Genomic DNA, 17,392 nt, shown 5'->3' with positions numbered 1-17,392 from the left:
CTCCTCTCAGGAGCATAACTATATGGGATGCATGGGATGCGGTTGCTCCCTGGCCCAGGAGCCTTAGGGGGCCCATAGAGCATATGTTCTCCATATATGGAGCCCAGTACTTTGAATAAAGCATTATAGTTGGGGGCCCTGTTACAGGTTTAGCATTGGGGCCCAGAATCTTCATGTTACGCCTCATGATGGAATTCTTGAAGCAAACCAGTTTTACTACACTTTATCACTGATCTACTATTATTACAATTTTTAAACATAAAATAATTAAATCGCTATTCAACTGGTTTTAGAAGTCACATAACATAATTGTTGAATGAGATTTATTCTAAATTTGGATATATAGTGCAATCAATGGAGGCACTGGGTTTTTAAATGTTTTAGCTTTTAGGAATAAACGAAGTTTCAATTTTATTTGCGCTTTTTGTTGCCTTGGTCATAATTTGAATTGAATGTTAGGATTAATTAGCTCTGCCATAAACAGGGATCCCTTTTATGTTTTCTTAATAAATTTGGCGCATCTTACTCTACCAAACATCAGTTTAAGACTGACATATTCAGCACCAGTTTAAATAAGTCTCCCACAATGTGAAGTGCTTGCCAAAAGGCCCATGCTATACTCAGAAATCCATGGAAAATTTATAGTTCATGAAACTAAAAGAGATTTTAATCATACAAAATGTTTGCTGATGTGAGCCAAACAACACTCACTACTAAAATACACCATCTCTATTATTAAAAATGTTGCTGGTAGCATCCTCTTATTGGAGTGCATCTTTGCAAGAGACCCAAGAGGATAGTGTGTCCAAAAAATTGCAAAGTTAAGTAAAAATGCATAGAAATATGCTGCAGTGTGCAAGAGAACTGCAATTGGGAAGATTTATTTTCCTGCAAGACCAAATACAAGAATCATTTATAAACAGACATATGAAAATTCATGCACATGTTAATATTCCTAAAGAGAAGGTTTGCACTTCAGACGCAAAGTTAAGTCCCTAGGGTTCAAGTTATGCTTTCATCTACTTCTCCATTGACAGCTAAGCGCTTAAAAGTTGATTTGCTTAAGGCTGCCTGTCCACGGGCGGGTTTGAATTGCATTCCCAGTAGCAATAATCTGGCCGCGAGCAGAGAATGATTGCGATTTTCCGCACGTGGGTGGCAATTCGCAGCATGTTGCAATTTGCCGCGATTCTCTGTGGAGATCCGTCTGCTGGCTCCTGCTCCTGGGTGGCGGTATCCGGTGGCGGTATCTCTGCCGCCGGATACTGCAATGCCCATGGACAGGCAGCCTAAACCAAAATCAAGCTAAATTATGAAGTTATCAAAGTATAGCAAACTGAAGCAGCAAAATAAACTATTGCAATTATTGCATGCAAGAGTTATACAGCATTGGGAAAACAAGTTGCGTGTTTGAGGTTTTTCATATAGAAATGTGATTACAATTTCTGTCTTCAGTCTTCCAGTATGTATGCTAAATCTGAGATGGCCAAATCACAGAAATAACCTTATAAAACAGCCATGCTATATGCGAATTACCATAGAATAGTCATCTGGATAGCGTCCATATCAGGAACAGTCATGAAGTCGGCGCTCCAACTCTACCCTCCTAGCTTGATTGACATCTGTCCATAGGTGTGACTGTATGACTGATTCTGACATGCAAATTACTCAGATAAGTGTTCTTTGATTATTTGCATATATCGTGCAGTATTGTATACAGTGATTTCTGCAATTTGACTAAATTGGATTTAATATACAGGCACAAGTTAGAAACATTTTCAGTTCATATAAAGTGGTGGTTTAGGGGCAGAAAAAGAAATGACAAGTTTCCTATCATCTTTGCTGCTGTCAGTTTTAGAAATGTGTAGTGTCTTCTATTTTTGTGCAATTTGTCCTAAGTAGTCCCGTGTCAAACTGGCACTCATGTCAGCTGAGATCAAAAGCAGGAGGTATAATAATCAAGTTTCTGTTATGTTATGCTAACAAATTAAAGAGTGTTCTAGCCACCACCAACAACAACTTGTCCAGTGCAGGAGTAGAATTCTATGATTAGCTAATAGAACACAAGAAAACACAAGTTTCGCCTGTGAAAACATATCAGAAACAACCACATGTGAACACCAATGCACACAAAAAAGTAAACCAACAAGAATAAGCTAATGTATATATAATGAAATAACACCGGAAAGCATAATACTGATATATCCAATTATATGACACAAATATAGTAATTTATATATATATATTTGTCAATGAAGTTCATGTGGTAGAATTGTTCATCGTTATTTGCAGCAGTTCAAAAAGTCTAGTAGTACTGATTTTGCAAAGTTTACCTTGTCTGTGATACCTTTCTGCAACAAGTTATGTTTTCATAAACCATTTAAAAGCTATTGTTCCCTTATCTTAGCATGACAAACCCCATCATAAAGCAATTAAAAGGGTAAAAAATCTGCAGCACAAAAGGTCATCATAACATGTTAAATCTTTAAACTCTGCTACGTCTGTATAATGATAAAACTTGCAATAAAGTTATCTGTGAATTGTTTTAGATCCATCTCAAATTATGCTAATGAACTGTATAAAAATGCAAGCATCTATAGAGTAAATAATGATGTTATCCATTGCTATAGCCCTTCATATATTATTAAAGTTCAATGTGTTTGTTGTTGTTTTTATAGTGTTTTATGGCCGATTGTTTGCTTGAATAAGGTTTTGTTGTAATGCTTATAACCATTATATTTCTGTTACAGCATGATGCACAGTGTGATGAATGAATAGGTAAATTTCCATGTCTGAACAGTTTATTTCCTAGTAAAGAACTACTGTATTTAGTGAAATCAGTTCAAGGTAATCCATGTTTGTTATTTCAATCATTTTAGGCAATATAATGGAAGGACCTTATCATGTTCTTTTTCCGAGTAGTTTTTATACCTTTAGAATGAGCATTGTTTAGTTCATTATAGTTTCCTTTGAGATCTGAGCATACTTACTAAAGGTTACATTTAACAGAGAACAATAGAGACTTGAAAGTAAAATATTGACTTACAGTGTGTGTGTTTATTGATCTACAGGTCTCCTGACAAATGCAACAACCATACCCTGAAAAAAGGAGTTCAGGCTTGTGAGAGCTATGTACTTTAGACAAATTCACTGCTGTGGATCCTCATCTTGTATGTCATCAACTTTGTCTGTTCCCCAGTATCTCATAAAAGACGGCCTAATTTCTCTACATTATGAGCTAAACTTTGTCCTTCCATGTAAAGGATCACTGGCAACAAGAACACTGTATATTGATATGAGATATGCTTGGGCATTAGCAATACAGATCATGGTTAACATTTCATCTACGATGTGTGTACACCACTGCTAGACTTGATGATACCAACTTCTCTGAAACCGAATATTCTATCATTTTCAAAGAGTATTCTCCTCCTTATCAGCCTTAGAAAGAAGACTGTTTTGTCTACAAGAGGACTAATGTGTAAAAGAGAGTGACTCCTTGTGCCCTGGACAGTCCGAATCGCTTTTATTTTCTTATATGTTGGATATAAATACAATAGACCAAAGAGTAAACCTATGTTAAAAAGAACACCGACCTAATATCATCAAGCGTATTGGGGTTAATTGTAAAGGTTAAACATGAATGCTTCTTATGATTTATCAAGAGTACATGTTTTCAGCCTTTCCAACTCTGGAGTTTTACTATGTAGTGGACATCAGTATGGACAACTGCAGCAGAATGGATGCAGAAATAGCTCTTCACAAGAACATCTAAAGAACCTAATGGAGCATGGAGAAAACAGTAACAGCCTATGTTTTAAAACACATTTCACAAAACTGAAACTGTCTTAATGATATCTTTAATCCTCTGTACTTAGAATGACATTCCCATACTAAACTCATTTTCAGTTTTAACCAGTAAAATATGCCTCTTCTACAATTCCATTTTGATAGTTGAAATTGGATAAAACGGTATTTGCAAAAGAGCATGTTTGGTCACCCGTGGCCTCATTCAGTACACCATTTAGCACCAGAAAGAAAATTAAAGAAAAAAGTGACACTTGTTGAAAGAGATCATTAAATGTATTTTGAAAAGCCTAAAGTTATATATTTAACAGTTTTTATATGTTGTATATTTGTAGAAAATCCTATTTAACAATTAACGTGGTAACTCTGCAATGGAAAAATGTCAGAGTTCTGTTGTGTTTATTACTTCAGTTGTCTCTGAAGTCACCAGTGTAGTTTTGCTTTCTTCCATTGGGACGTTTTGGATGTAAAGCATGAGCAGAGAGGACTCTGTAGAAAAAGCAAAGAATAATGTTTATATAATATAAATGCATTCAACCATTGCACTGTTGGGAGGCATTCTTTTTGGTCTTTGCGTACTGGTAAAAGTAGTCAAAAACATATTTACATTGCTTTTTCAAGTTACTTTCAACCCGTCTTAAGGATGCACATATTCTACAGTTTACTGGGATATGTATGAAGAGTACATATGGTCCTCTTGTTAAGGCAAATATCAATGATACTTATCATTGTAGACCATCACTATGTGTCTCTTCATAGATATCACCCATATTCTGTTCAAGATTTACCTCATCTTTAGAAATCTATTTTTATTCTTCAGTTTCATGAAGCAAGCAAGTAAAATTGAATTTTGTGGAATTTAGTCATTCAATAGAGATTCAATTTTTTGTTGTATTTTCAGAAAAGCTAGTGTGTTACAAATTAGTGTACTGTCTTCCTTGCAGATTTTTTTGTTTTTAGTTATTTACCTTACTTATGTTTTAATCGTCTCCACAGAAGCATTAAAAACTACCACATTTAACTTTTTTATGTTTGTCTAGGTCTAGCATACTAAACCACATGCAACATTAAATTGCAGGTTAAAATCAGAACTTTACTAAGGTCAAAAAGGATTTTGGAGGAGATAGAAATAGTAGTAACACACCTTATGAATATTGAACGGTTTTGGAGGGACTAAAGGTTTCCAATTATTTTATGTAGGGCTGCTGTTACAATTGTTTAAGTTATCATGAGATTAAATATATTTTGGCATAATCACTTTTTGTTCCCTTTCGTTTGACTAATATGAGTTATTTTGGGTGTTTGCCCAGTGTTTTTGACAGACACCATTTTAAAGTATTAGGTAAAGGAACCTGCAATAAATGGTGTTCTCAAGCAGAACTCACATGATTCTTCTTACCATGTTTCCAACTCATTGCGTTAACTCCTTCACCTCACAGAGTTAGTCATCAGCATTTGTTAAAGTAATATTTTATTTAGAAGCACCCTCACCTATATGAATTCATATCCCTCAAGTGATCATATGATGCCGATAAAAGGTTATGGAACTAACTTTTCTACTGCGTTTTGATAGAAATTCTGCAAGGATGAACATGAACAACCTTTTAAAAACAGAGAGACAACTTTTATTAATTATTGAAAATTTCAAAGTCTAAGCTTTCAGATTCTTATTACGTTTGCACTACATAATGTTACCCATTTAATAACATTTTGTTTACTTTATAACACATCCAAAGTGAAGTGTATGGCTGCAAAGAATGCAAGTTGTTTCCACATCTTCATCAATTGTGGGATATAAATTGATAAAACAAAAGTGAGTGAATACTTTGTATAACATTTGCAGTATCTAGATGACATTCAAGTGTGAAAACGTTCACACAGTACAGTGCATTCAAATTGATTTTGCAGCTGATATTTGTGTCTTTTTGGTAGACTTTAAACTCAGGGATGAAGGGGTTAATGTACATACAAATGAGCAAAATAGTTATATTTTATGCACTCGAAACAGCTGAAGGTGTTCCATTTTTATTGCTTTAAAGTATTTGCTGTTGTATTGGTATAGCTAAATTATACAAAATAAAGATAAGTCTTTTTATGGAGCCTTTTGTTCACTAAAGCAATATGTGGGTAGCGCCATTTATGCAGAGAGCTGTTTTTTTTCATGGAGATATACGGATGCTTAGTCATTTGTTTTAAGAAGTGAATTGCCAGATGGAACTACAGCATTAACAGAATTTTGCAGAGTTATTATTTTAAAACCTACCTTTTTAACACCATTTCATTTTTAGAGCCACAATTCTGTGCTGATTAATTTCGTACTACGGGCTTATTTATTAATACTGTCTAAAAGTTAGACAGTGAAAATTTAGATTCGGTAGTCTTAAAATGTGCTAGATTTATCACAGTAGGGCTATTTGCATACAGATGTTTTTGTAGCCAATATTCAGACTAAGAAATAAGTACAGAAATTGGGCTGGGAATCGGTCCAGAAATAGGACTCATTCATTTATATGGATGTATGCACATTGGCTCTATTTTAACTCGGACTGAAAGTCAGAGTAAAGAAAAAAATCCCAGAATGTCCTATTTTCTGATTTTTGGATGAGAATAGCACATGTGAATGTGCAGTGTTCAGGTGGGATGTCTCAATGCTGTCCAATGTGAGTTGCATCCAAAAATCTAGAACGCAACTTTTAAATCACCTGTGTGCAAGAATAGCTTTGCTGAATGATAAATCTTTTCAATTTTAAGACTGTTTAGTCTAAGTTTAAACTACCATTTAGTTGGCTTAGTTTATGACAAAAGTTGAGGCAAATTTTGCAGTTCACCATAATTTGGTGCAATTTTTAGTGCAATTTAGGTCACACTCCTCTTTTTTTAAATGAAAAAAGCTCATTTGTCAAACAAAGCAAAAGAAATGTCTAAAAGTGTCTAAAATGCATAGTAAATATGGCAGAAAGTATGTTTAAAAGTTTTCTGACACATTTTGCACCAAAAAACTATTTTTAATAGTAAATAAACCCTATATCTTTATAAGTATCTCAACTAATTAATGCTCAAAATTCCCTGCTTTTCTTCAAAAAGCCATAAGGTAAAATACTGTTTGCTTGCAGCCATCACTAGAGTGCAGTAAATTCAAGCTGTATAAATATACCTGTAGTAAGATCCCCCTAAGGGCGCCCACCCACTGGCGATTTTTTTTCCCTGCAAAATTCGCAGCATTTTTTTCTCTGCAGGGGTCTATGGGACTTGTAATGTTAAAATCGCGATCGCGCAAAATCGCGATTTCGCGGTAAATTGCGATTTTGCGCGATCGCGATTTTAACATTACAAGTCCCATAGACCCCTGCAGAGAAAAAAATGCTGCGAATTTCGCAGGGAAGAAAAACGCCAGTGGGTGGGCGCCCTAATGATGGTTGCAGACGGTGATAATTATTTTACCTACCATACCTCTATGGCTAATTGGAGTTCTGAAACATAAAAAATTATCTTTAGCTCTCATCAACGATATATTAAGAAATTGATCAGGATATAATTTTGGACCTACTTGGATAAAATATTAAAATGGTGTATAAAGGTGGACATTTAGATTTTCTCTTTAAATATGTAATTTTTCACATAATACAATTTTAATACAATGCTTACATTAATTTTTTGGACTATTGGACTCTTCACTAAAGTTTAAAAGTGTTGGCCTACCATGAATTAAAGATTGGGCTTGTTGTGTTCTTGGTTGTTCTTTGTTTCCACTATGTTTTTCTTTCCTGTACAAAATATACTCTGACTAAGCAGTCAACTGGCCACCTTTTTATGTTTTGGCTAGACTCATGAGTACACATTGCAATGTATTATGAATTTCTAAATGAACTGCAAGGAAATACAGTGTGTGTTTAACTTTATATGTGCAAAACATAATTCTTAACATGTACAAGCATTCATTATTAGAAGTTACCTCAAGGTAAAACAAGTTTAATTGAGTGTCATCGGAAAATAACCAAGCCAACAATCCATGAAGATTCTTTGCAGAAATTAGGAGTGCAGCCAATAAAGGTGTTGACAGCAATATCAAACATAGAAGTAACAAGGTAAGTGAAATGCTATTATTTAATGCTAAATGTCAAAAGCACAAACTAAAGAAGGTTTATACTTTTGTACAAATAAAGCCCAATCCATGCTTGTTACTGGAAGACTGTTATTCCATTAACATCAGTAAACTTTCTCTAAGAGACATCTACTAGATCCAAACTTCATTAAAACTGTAGAACAATGATATACTATGTGATCTGTCATTCCAGCATTAGATAAACAAAAGTCTGGGAAGGCAGGGTTGGATTCACATTTTTAGCAATAGGTTCCTTACTTTGCAGACAAAGAGATGCATGAGAGGTGGCTGCAGAATGGCGCACCATGGAAAAATGGAAAATTATTCTGACCCTCTTAAAGGAATTCTGTCATAAAAAAAAAATAAAAAAAAAATATATATACTCACCTATTCCTCCACCACCAATCTTCTCCTGTCTCCTGTAGTCCCGGGAAGGGGGAAGTGGGGGGTCACCTCACCTTCAGCCGGCCAATTCTTCTGCTTCCGATGATGAAGCGTCCATTCTCTTCAGTCTTCTCACTGCTGGCCAATGTATGCTACGTCCCTAGTGATATAGCGTTCACAACCTAGCTCGGAGTGTCGAGCTATTGCAGAGACTGCACATGCACAGGGTCTCGCTGCAATAGTATATGAACTCTCGCTTCGAGACAGCGCACATGCACAGTCTCTGTAATAGATCGGCATTCCTTCCTAGGCAGAGAACATTATGTCACTAGTGACGTAATCTTCACTGACCTGCCAGAAGAAGACTGCAGAGAATGGATGCATCATAACAAGAATCAGCGGATCCAGCTGGCTTGCAGTAAGGTGATCCAGGGGACTGGAGAAGATTGGCTGGGAGAAGATGCAGTAAGGAGTCTGCCAGGGGAGAAACAGGTAAGTATTGATTTTTTTTTATGACAAAACCCCTTTAAGTAAATCAAATAACAGTACCGCATATTTAGTATAAATTAGTATGAAATCAAAATCAGAGTCAAAATAAAGAATGACACTAGCAGTTCTCTTTCCTTTTTTTCTCTATGTTACCCAGTCCTCCATGGTGACTTCTCTTGGCTACGCAACATTGCAGATGTATTAAGCTCCCAGTTTTGCAGCATGTTCCCCATCTCTATACTAACTGCTCACAATGTCACACACTTTGCTCTCTGAATATAATTTTACCACATACTGTGCCCTTTACTAGAAATCTATTATTTATTTTGAAATGCTGTTAAGTGTAGAGTGGTGTACTGTTAAATAATCACAAATAGAAATAGATAAGTATAGCAGGATCATAGAGTAAAAAGCTGCTCATACAGAGCAAACAGGACACTAATAAAAGCAGAGGGGAAAATTACTTGGCAAAATGTGCAGTAAATAGCCAATGACTAAAAATTATAATATTGAAAATATAATGATAATCATCGGAGTGTTCATTCAAAAAAATTTTCATGCATTTAAGGCCTCTCTCACAGGAGCATATGGTCACTGCTCATTACACGCACAGTTTTTGCTCCCATTATACACAATACCAATCATCCATACAGTTTATCTATGCCTATCACACACAGCGTGAGAAATGCAAGTGCAAAAAAAGTTGCAGCATGCACGATCTTGACACGGTTTATGCAAGCATTCATGCCAAGACGGTGTAGGAATTGTTGTTTTCATGTCCTTTTTAATTGAATAGTAATAACTTCTATTTTTTAATCTTCATCTTTCCACGCCTCCTTTTGATCATAGGATGTCCATTTCTCATGTGTATCAACCTTTTTCATTAATAATATGGGGCTATTTCGGTGTACTGGAATTATGCTTCTTGTAATGTAGCCATGTAGCTTGGCAATGTGCCATCTGTGCCTACATTTGGCATGATTACATTATCACATTTTGCCAAGGTGGCATGTTATATGATCATCAGGGGTGTAACAGTAAGGGATTTTTTTTTTACACACACACACACACACACACACACATATATATATATATATACACACACACACCACTATTTAATTATATTGATACTTGATGAAACTTCCAGCTGCCAATATTCCAGCCATAATGTGAAAGAGTATGCTCAGTTCCATGCAGTTATTATTAGGTACATACACCTGGGACTTATGGTTCTATGCAAATATTCAGATGAGATATATAGCTAGGGGTGATATTTAGTTTGGACAGATTTAGCTATCTGCTGTTATTAGTGTTGTGGTTGCTCTACATCCATGCCTGAGGGGCTTTTCGCTTTATTACCCTGCTATACTTACAGTTAAAGTATGTGGCTGAAGCTGCTGACTCACCCCTCTTGGTGGCGCACACTCAGCTTCTCTTCCTCACGGTGACAGTAACCTTGAGGGTGCTCGCACACATCTGTCTGTGCTCATAAAGGGCCAGTGTGTCAAAACAAAAGGTTCTCCTCACCCCTGTGGAGTGTGCCTGAGAATTGTTGTCATTTTGGTCTTGCTCAAGGTGCTATCAAGTTCTGTCTCATTCTCTGGTTTCCTGACTTGGGCTATACCTGACTATGTTCCCATCTCCGCTCTTGATTCCAGCTTGTTCTACTGACTATAATACTGTCCACTTCCTGCCCTTACTTCTGGCCTGATTTACCATACTGAGCCTCGTCTCTGTGACCAGATATCTGTCTTGTTCTCTGTGCTGAAGTGTGCTGTCTGATCTAACCCAGACTGTCTGATTATGCTCCTGTTCACACCGTCAGGTACGATGCCTAGGCCTTAAGTAACATCAGTTGTCACAGTACTGGGACCAATTCCTGGGTAATGGCCTGGGGACTCCACAACAAAGCTCACATCTTGACTGGTGGGGAAAAAGGGTGAAGATTGGTGTAACTCAAGTGTCACCTTAGGATTTGGCCTTAGGCCAAACCAGTATGTGGCTCAGTGAATCTACGTCTGCTGATTCTGACACTTACCTATTTGTAGTTGTGGTCATACTGATATATTAATAAAGATTTATTTTTCTGATTGTGTGTTTTTCTTTTAATAGGTTACTATACAATGGTAGATGCCCATAAGTGATTCGGGCTAGTCTTTTGTAGGTTGTTTGCCACACAATATGCTCTTGAAAATAATCTTGCCAGACACAATACCCTTGATAATAACAGTGCCACAATTGATGACTGTTAAAAAAAAGACTGTAAAAATACTAGTACACACTACCCACTGACAATAATACCACCACCACCACAAACTATGTAATCTGATAACATATTGCAACATAACCCGTTTAACACATTCAAAGAAAGACTGCTCTACATTTTAATATCCCTTTCAAATGTAAACTTTGTGGCATCACTAAAGACTAATTATTTCAACGGCCTTTTAGACGGGACGACTGTCGGGCAAACGATGCCCGACACTCGTCCCCACACACACTCTCTCTCGTGCTGTTGCACGTGAGCTAGTATTGCTGGCTGACAGCGGAGAGGCAGGAGGGGATTTCTCTCCTATCGCTCCCACGCCCCTCTCTATTGACATAACATAGTGGCCGTTCAATACTGAACGGCCGCTATTTACACTGAACGATGAGTGATCAGCTCATCGTCCATCGTTTATGCTGCATAAACGATGCACGATGAGCTGATTGCTCATCCTTCAGTGTAAATAGCGGCCTTTAACTACTGAATGGCTGCTGTGTTATGTCAATGGAGAGGGGCGGGGGATCGAGAGGAGAGAAATCTCCTCCTGCTGCCCTGCTGGCTGCTTGGTGAGCGAGTCAGCACTACTAGCTTCCATGCAGGAGTGCGGGAGTGAGTATTGTTTGTCTAACATTTGGCACTTGTAAACCCACCTTTAGACTGTGTGTTAATCAACTATATATACTGTAACTGTAGCAATTTGATCATTAATAGAGATGAGCGAACGCGTTCGTCCGAGCTTGATATTCGTGCGAATATTAGGGTGTTCGGGATGTTCGTTATTCGTAACGAACACCATGCGGTGTTCTGGTAAATTAAACTTTCTTCCCTGAGACGTTAGCGCTTTTTTTTGGCCAATATAAAGACAGGGAAGGCATTACAACTTCCCCCTGCAACGTTTAAGCCCTATACCACCCCCCTGCTGTGAGTGGCTGGGGAGATAAGGTGTCACCCGAGTATTGAAATCTGCCCCTCCCGCTGCTCGCTATGGATGCATTCTATATGCGCTCAATGGGGCCAGCGGCAGCAGCGCTGACCCCATTGAGAACATATAGAAGACAAATCCTTCTTCTCTGGCACAGCTGTAACAGCTGTAGCAGAGAAGAACGATGTTTGCCCATTGAATTCAATGGAGCGGCAATACAGCATGTTCCACTGAATGCAATGGGCTGCCGGCGATCGCAGGATGAATGGTCGGAAAGGGGTTAAATATATAACCCCTTTCCTGCAATTCATCCAGAAATGTGTTACACTAAAAATATATACCGGCGTATAAGGCGACAGGGCGTATAAGACGACCCCCCAACTGTCACCTTATACGCCGGTAATACAGTGGAGCAAAGAATAAAAAGCATTACTTACGTTTTTAGATGATCTGCGGCGCTCCTGCAGGCTGTCACTCCCTCCTGGTCCACGGCAGAGTATTGCTTTCTCCACGAAAGACTTTAAATCCCTGCCTCCAGAAGCACACGTGCCTTCAGCCAATCACAGCCAATGACAATGATGTCATTGAATGGCTGTGATTGGCTGTGTTTCTGGAGGCGGGGATTTCAAGGCTTGAAATCCCCGCCTCCAGAAACACAGCCTATCACAGCCATTCAATGACATCATTGTCATTGGCTGTGATTGGCTGAAGGCACGTGTCTTCCTGGAGGCAGGGATTTAAAGCCTTTCATAGAGAAAGCTTGTCTGCCGTGGACCAGGAGGGAGTGACAGCCTGCAGGAGCGCCGCAGATCATCTAAAAACGTAAGTAATGCTTTTTATTCTTTGCTCCACTGTATTGCCGGCGTATAAGGTGACAGTTGGGGGGTCGTCTTATACGCCCGGTCGCCTTATACGCCGGTATATATTTTTAGTGTAACACATTTCTGGATGAATTGCAGAAAAGGGGTTATATATTTAACCCCTTTCCGACCATTCATCCTGCGATCGCCGGCAGCCCATTGCATTCAGTGGAACATGCTGTATTGCCGCTCCATTGAATTCAATGGGCAAACATCGTTCTTCTCTGCTACAGCTGTTACAGCTGTGCCAGAGGAGGACGATCTTTATGCTGACAGTGGGGGGGGGGGCACTCTTGCCGCTATTGTGGCTTAATAGTGGGACCTGTGAACTTGAGATGCAGCCCACCATGTAGCCCCTCGCCTGCCCTATCCGTCACTGTGTCATTCCCATCACTTTCCTGAATTGCCCAGATTTTCACACATGAAAACCTTAGCGAGCATCGGCGAAATACAAAAATGTTCTGGTCGCCCATTGACTTCAATGGGGTTCGTTGTTCGAAACGAACCCTCGAGCATCACGGGAAGTTCGTTCCGAATAACGAACACCCGAACATTTTGGTGTTCGCTCATCTCTAATCATTAACAAAATAATAGACATAAAGTAAAATATTTGGTTCAGTGTTGGATTAATGGGTCTTATTTTTCTATTAGACAAACATTCATGCATAAGACTGTAATATGATATTCTCTTGCTAGGTTTCTCAACTTATGGTCCATTTACACGGGACGACTGTGGGGTAAGCGATGCCCGACACTCGACCCTGTGTGTCCGTGCTCCCATGCTGTCACACGGGAGCTAGCAGAGCTGTCTGCTTCATGGAGCGGCCAGCGGGGGGCGGGGCAGTGCAGGAGATTTCTCTCCTCTCACTCCCCCGCCCCTCCCTATTCACTTAATACAGGGACCGTTCACTACTGACCGGTCGCTGTTTAAACTGAACGATGAGCAATGAAGCTCATCGTCCATTGCTTATGCTGCATAAACGATCTCATCGTTCAGTTTAAACAGTGGCCATTCAGTAGCGGATGTCCGCTGTGTCATCTCAATGGAGAGTGGTGGGGAAGTGAGAGCAGAGAAATCTTCTGCACTGCCCCGCCCCCCTGCTGGCTACTCCATGAACCAGCCAGCTCTGCTAGCTCCTGTGTGACAGCACGGGAGCATGGACAAACAGGGACGAGTGTCGGGCATTGCTTGCCCGACAGTCGTCCCGTGTAAATGGACCTTTACAATGTAAGATCTGGTGGGAGATCAAAATTAAAACAATACTTCAATTAAAAACGTGAAAACAAATCTTTACATCCATCATTCATTGAAATTATGACTATAATTTTTCACTAACCATTAATATGTCACACCTAAATCATCACTTGAAGGGAACCTGCCATCACCTTTGACCCATAAACTACATTATGGCGCTCAAAGATGGGGGAATGAGGAATCCTGGGAGCTGTGTTTCATACGCACCGAGTTCCCACCTGTGCTGCGATTCCCTGCGAAGTTGGTGCGTGCATGCAGTTTGCCTCTTCAAATTGTCGTGTGCATGCTTTCTCCCATCAATCTCTATGAGAAAGAGCATGCACAGAGCCATTTGAAAAGAGTCTCACTATAGGATTGTGTCACCTTCACAGTGAAACAGTGCAGGAACGGGGCACCCAGTAAGTATGAAACACGGCTCCCCGAAATCTACATTCCCCCACCTTTGAGCCTCATAACATAGTTTATGGGGCTCAAAGGTGATGACAGGTTCCCTTTAAACAGATCAGTGGTTTTTAAAATATCACAAATAAAGATCAATGGCTACAGTCAAGGTGTTTTATATGACTGTAATATAAATACAACAATATCTTAAAGACCTATAGAAAGTTTCTTGGCATATTGGCTGAGTAAAAAAGCTTGTGAAGGCAGAGGGGAAAATAAATTAAGAAAAATATATGGAAATTCTGAAAGAAAACCTGCTGCAATCTTCAGGAGATCTGTAACTAGATAGAAGCCTTGCTTTCCACCAAGAAAGCTACAGAGGATTGGCTTAACTATTGAAAAACAGCATTTTCTTTTCACTTTTTATCCGTTTTTCAAGAGCTATAACTTTCTTATTTTTTTGCTGACATAGCCGTATGAGGGTTTGTTCTTTTGTCAAGATCAGCTGTCATTTTAAAAGCACTACTAAATGTGCCTTAGAATGTATTGAAAACTTTAAAAAAAATTAAGTGAGATGAAATAGAAAAAAACACTGTTGTACTATTCTTTTTTAGATTTAGTTTTTATGATGTTCACGGCGCAGTGAAAATGACTTGTTCATTTTATACTGTGGTTTAATACAAATGTAGCAATACCAAATTTATATACTTTATGCATCTTTATTTCTGAAAGATAAAAAGCCTTTTTTAAATTTCTTTTTTGTTGCCATATTTTTAAACCTATTACTTATTTTTTATTTTTCCATTGATGCAGCTGTGTGAAGACTTGTTTTTTGAGGGGCAACCCGTAGTTTTCATTATTACCATTTTGGGATACATACAACCTTCTGATTACTTCTCATTATTGTACTTATTCATTACATTTTATGGGGCTTAGAATATGGTGAAACAAAAACAAAATTGTGCAAAAGTAGTAAAACACATAAAAAAGTTATGCACTATTGCTTGAGGTGTCTGACAGTGACTTAAAAGGATTGTCTCATTTCTAACTATTGTTGACCTATCTTCAGGGTAGGTCATAAATAGCATATCAGTTGTAATCAGCTGTTTCCCTGTGCTGCCTTTCTAATGTAACGAGCTGCCATGTTGCCAGAAGTAGAACGATTCCTATTGAAGTGAATGGAACTCAGCCTGCAATACCAAACTCAGCCACTGCACAATGTTCTATTGTAGCTTCATACACTAGAAAAGCCGCCTGGGGAACAGCTAATCGTCGGGGTTTCTAGGTGTTGGATCCCCATCAAGTTGCTACTGATGTGGTGACTATTGATGACCTATCCCAACGACATGTCATGATGAGTGAGAAATAGGACAATTCCTTTGTCACTGCTACACATTTGTTGCAGCAACATATACTGTATCTTTTTTTTTTACTACTTTTGCACATTTTTCACTATATTCTAAGCTTCTTACTAGAGATGAGCGAGCACCAAAATGCTCGGGTGCTCGTTACTCGAGACGAACTTTTCGCGATGCTCGAGGGTTCGTTTCGAATAACGAACCCCATTGAAGTCAATGGGCGACCCGAGCATTTTTGTATATCGCCGATGCTCGCTAAGGTTTTCATTTGTGAAAATCTGCAAAACCCAAGAAAGTGATGGAAACGACACAGCAACGGATAGGGCAGGCGAGGGGCTACATGTTGGGCTGCATCTCAAGTTCACAGGTCCCACTATTAAGCCACAATAGCGGCAAGAGTGCCCCCCCCCAACAACTTTTACTTCTGAAAAGCCCTCATTAGCAATGGATACCTTAGCTAAGCACCACACTACCTCCAACAAAGCACAATCACTGCCTGCATGACACTCCACTGCCACTTCTCCTGGGTAACATGCTGCCCAACCACCCCGCACGACCCAGTGTCCACAGCGCACACCAAAGTGTCCCTGCGCAGCCTTCAGCTGCCCTCATGCCATGCCACACTCATGTCTATTTATTAGTGCGTCTGCCAGAGGAACCGCAGGCACACACTGCAGAGGGTTGGCACGGCAAGGCAGCGATCCTCTTTAAAAGGGGCGGGGCGATAGTCCACAATGCTGTACAGAAGCAATGAGAAATCCAATCCTGTGCCACCTCCATCTGGAGCTGCACACGTCGGCATTGCAATGGGGAACCTATGTGCCACACACTATTCATTCTGTCAAGGTGTCTGCATGCCCCAGTCAGACCGCGGTTTTTTATAAATAGTCACAGGCAGGTACAACTCCGCAATGGGAATTCCGTGTGCACCCACAGCATGGGTGGCTCCCTGGAACCCACCGGCGGTACATAAAAATATCCCATTGCATTGCCCATCACAGCTGAGGTAATAATGTCATGTTTAATGCAGGTGGGCTTTGGCCCACACTGCATGCCCCAGTCAGACTGGGGTTCTTTAGAAGTGGAAACAGATGCATTTACAACTCCCTGTGGACCCACAGCATGGGTGGGTGCCAGGAAGCCACCGGCGGTACATAACAATATCCCATTGCATGGCCCATCACAGCTGAGGTAGTAATGTCATGTTTAATGCAGGTGGGCTTCGGCCCACACTGCATGCCCCAGTCAGACTGGGGTTCTTTAGAAGTGGACACATGCAGTTACAACTCCCTGTGGACCCACAGCATGGGTGGCTCCCTGGAACCCACCGGCGGTACATAAATATATCCCATTGCATTGCCCATCATAGCTGATGTTATGTCAGCTGTAATGCAGGTGGGCCAAAAATTTATTGGATTACACTGTAGGCGAGGGCCCACAAAAATTGGTGTACCAACAGTACTAATGTACGTGAGAAAAATTGCCCATGCCCAACCGAGAGGGCAGGTGAAACCCATTAATGGCTTTGGTTAATGTGGCTGAATTGGTAACTAGGCCTGGAGGCAGCC

At 39.5% G+C, this 17,392-nt stretch overlaps 1 protein-coding gene across 1 annotated transcript in view; it reads left to right on the top strand.

Annotated features, from left to right (window-relative positions):
* The window catches only part of TAFA5 (TAFA chemokine like family member 5), a 540,296-nt gene extending 536,370 nt beyond the window's left edge, over window positions 1–3,926 (top strand). Inside the window, exons 4-5 of the mRNA XM_066589899.1 lie at window positions 2,751–2,778; window positions 3,072–3,926. Of these exons, the coding sequence (XP_066445996.1) occupies window positions 2,751–2,774 (24 nt within the window). The 3' untranslated portion in view covers window positions 2,775–2,778; window positions 3,072–3,926. The remainder of the gene's footprint in view (window positions 1–2,750; window positions 2,779–3,071) is intronic.
* Window positions 3,927–17,392: the final 13,466 nt, after the last annotated feature.

Source organism: Eleutherodactylus coqui, chromosome 2 (genome assembly GCF_035609145.1).
Source record: "Eleutherodactylus coqui strain aEleCoq1 chromosome 2, aEleCoq1.hap1, whole genome shotgun sequence".
NCBI lineage: Eukaryota > Metazoa > Chordata > Amphibia > Anura > Eleutherodactylidae > Eleutherodactylus > Eleutherodactylus coqui.
The sequence above is the reverse complement of the archived record's forward strand: the minus strand, read 5'-3'. Positions and strand labels throughout refer to the sequence as shown.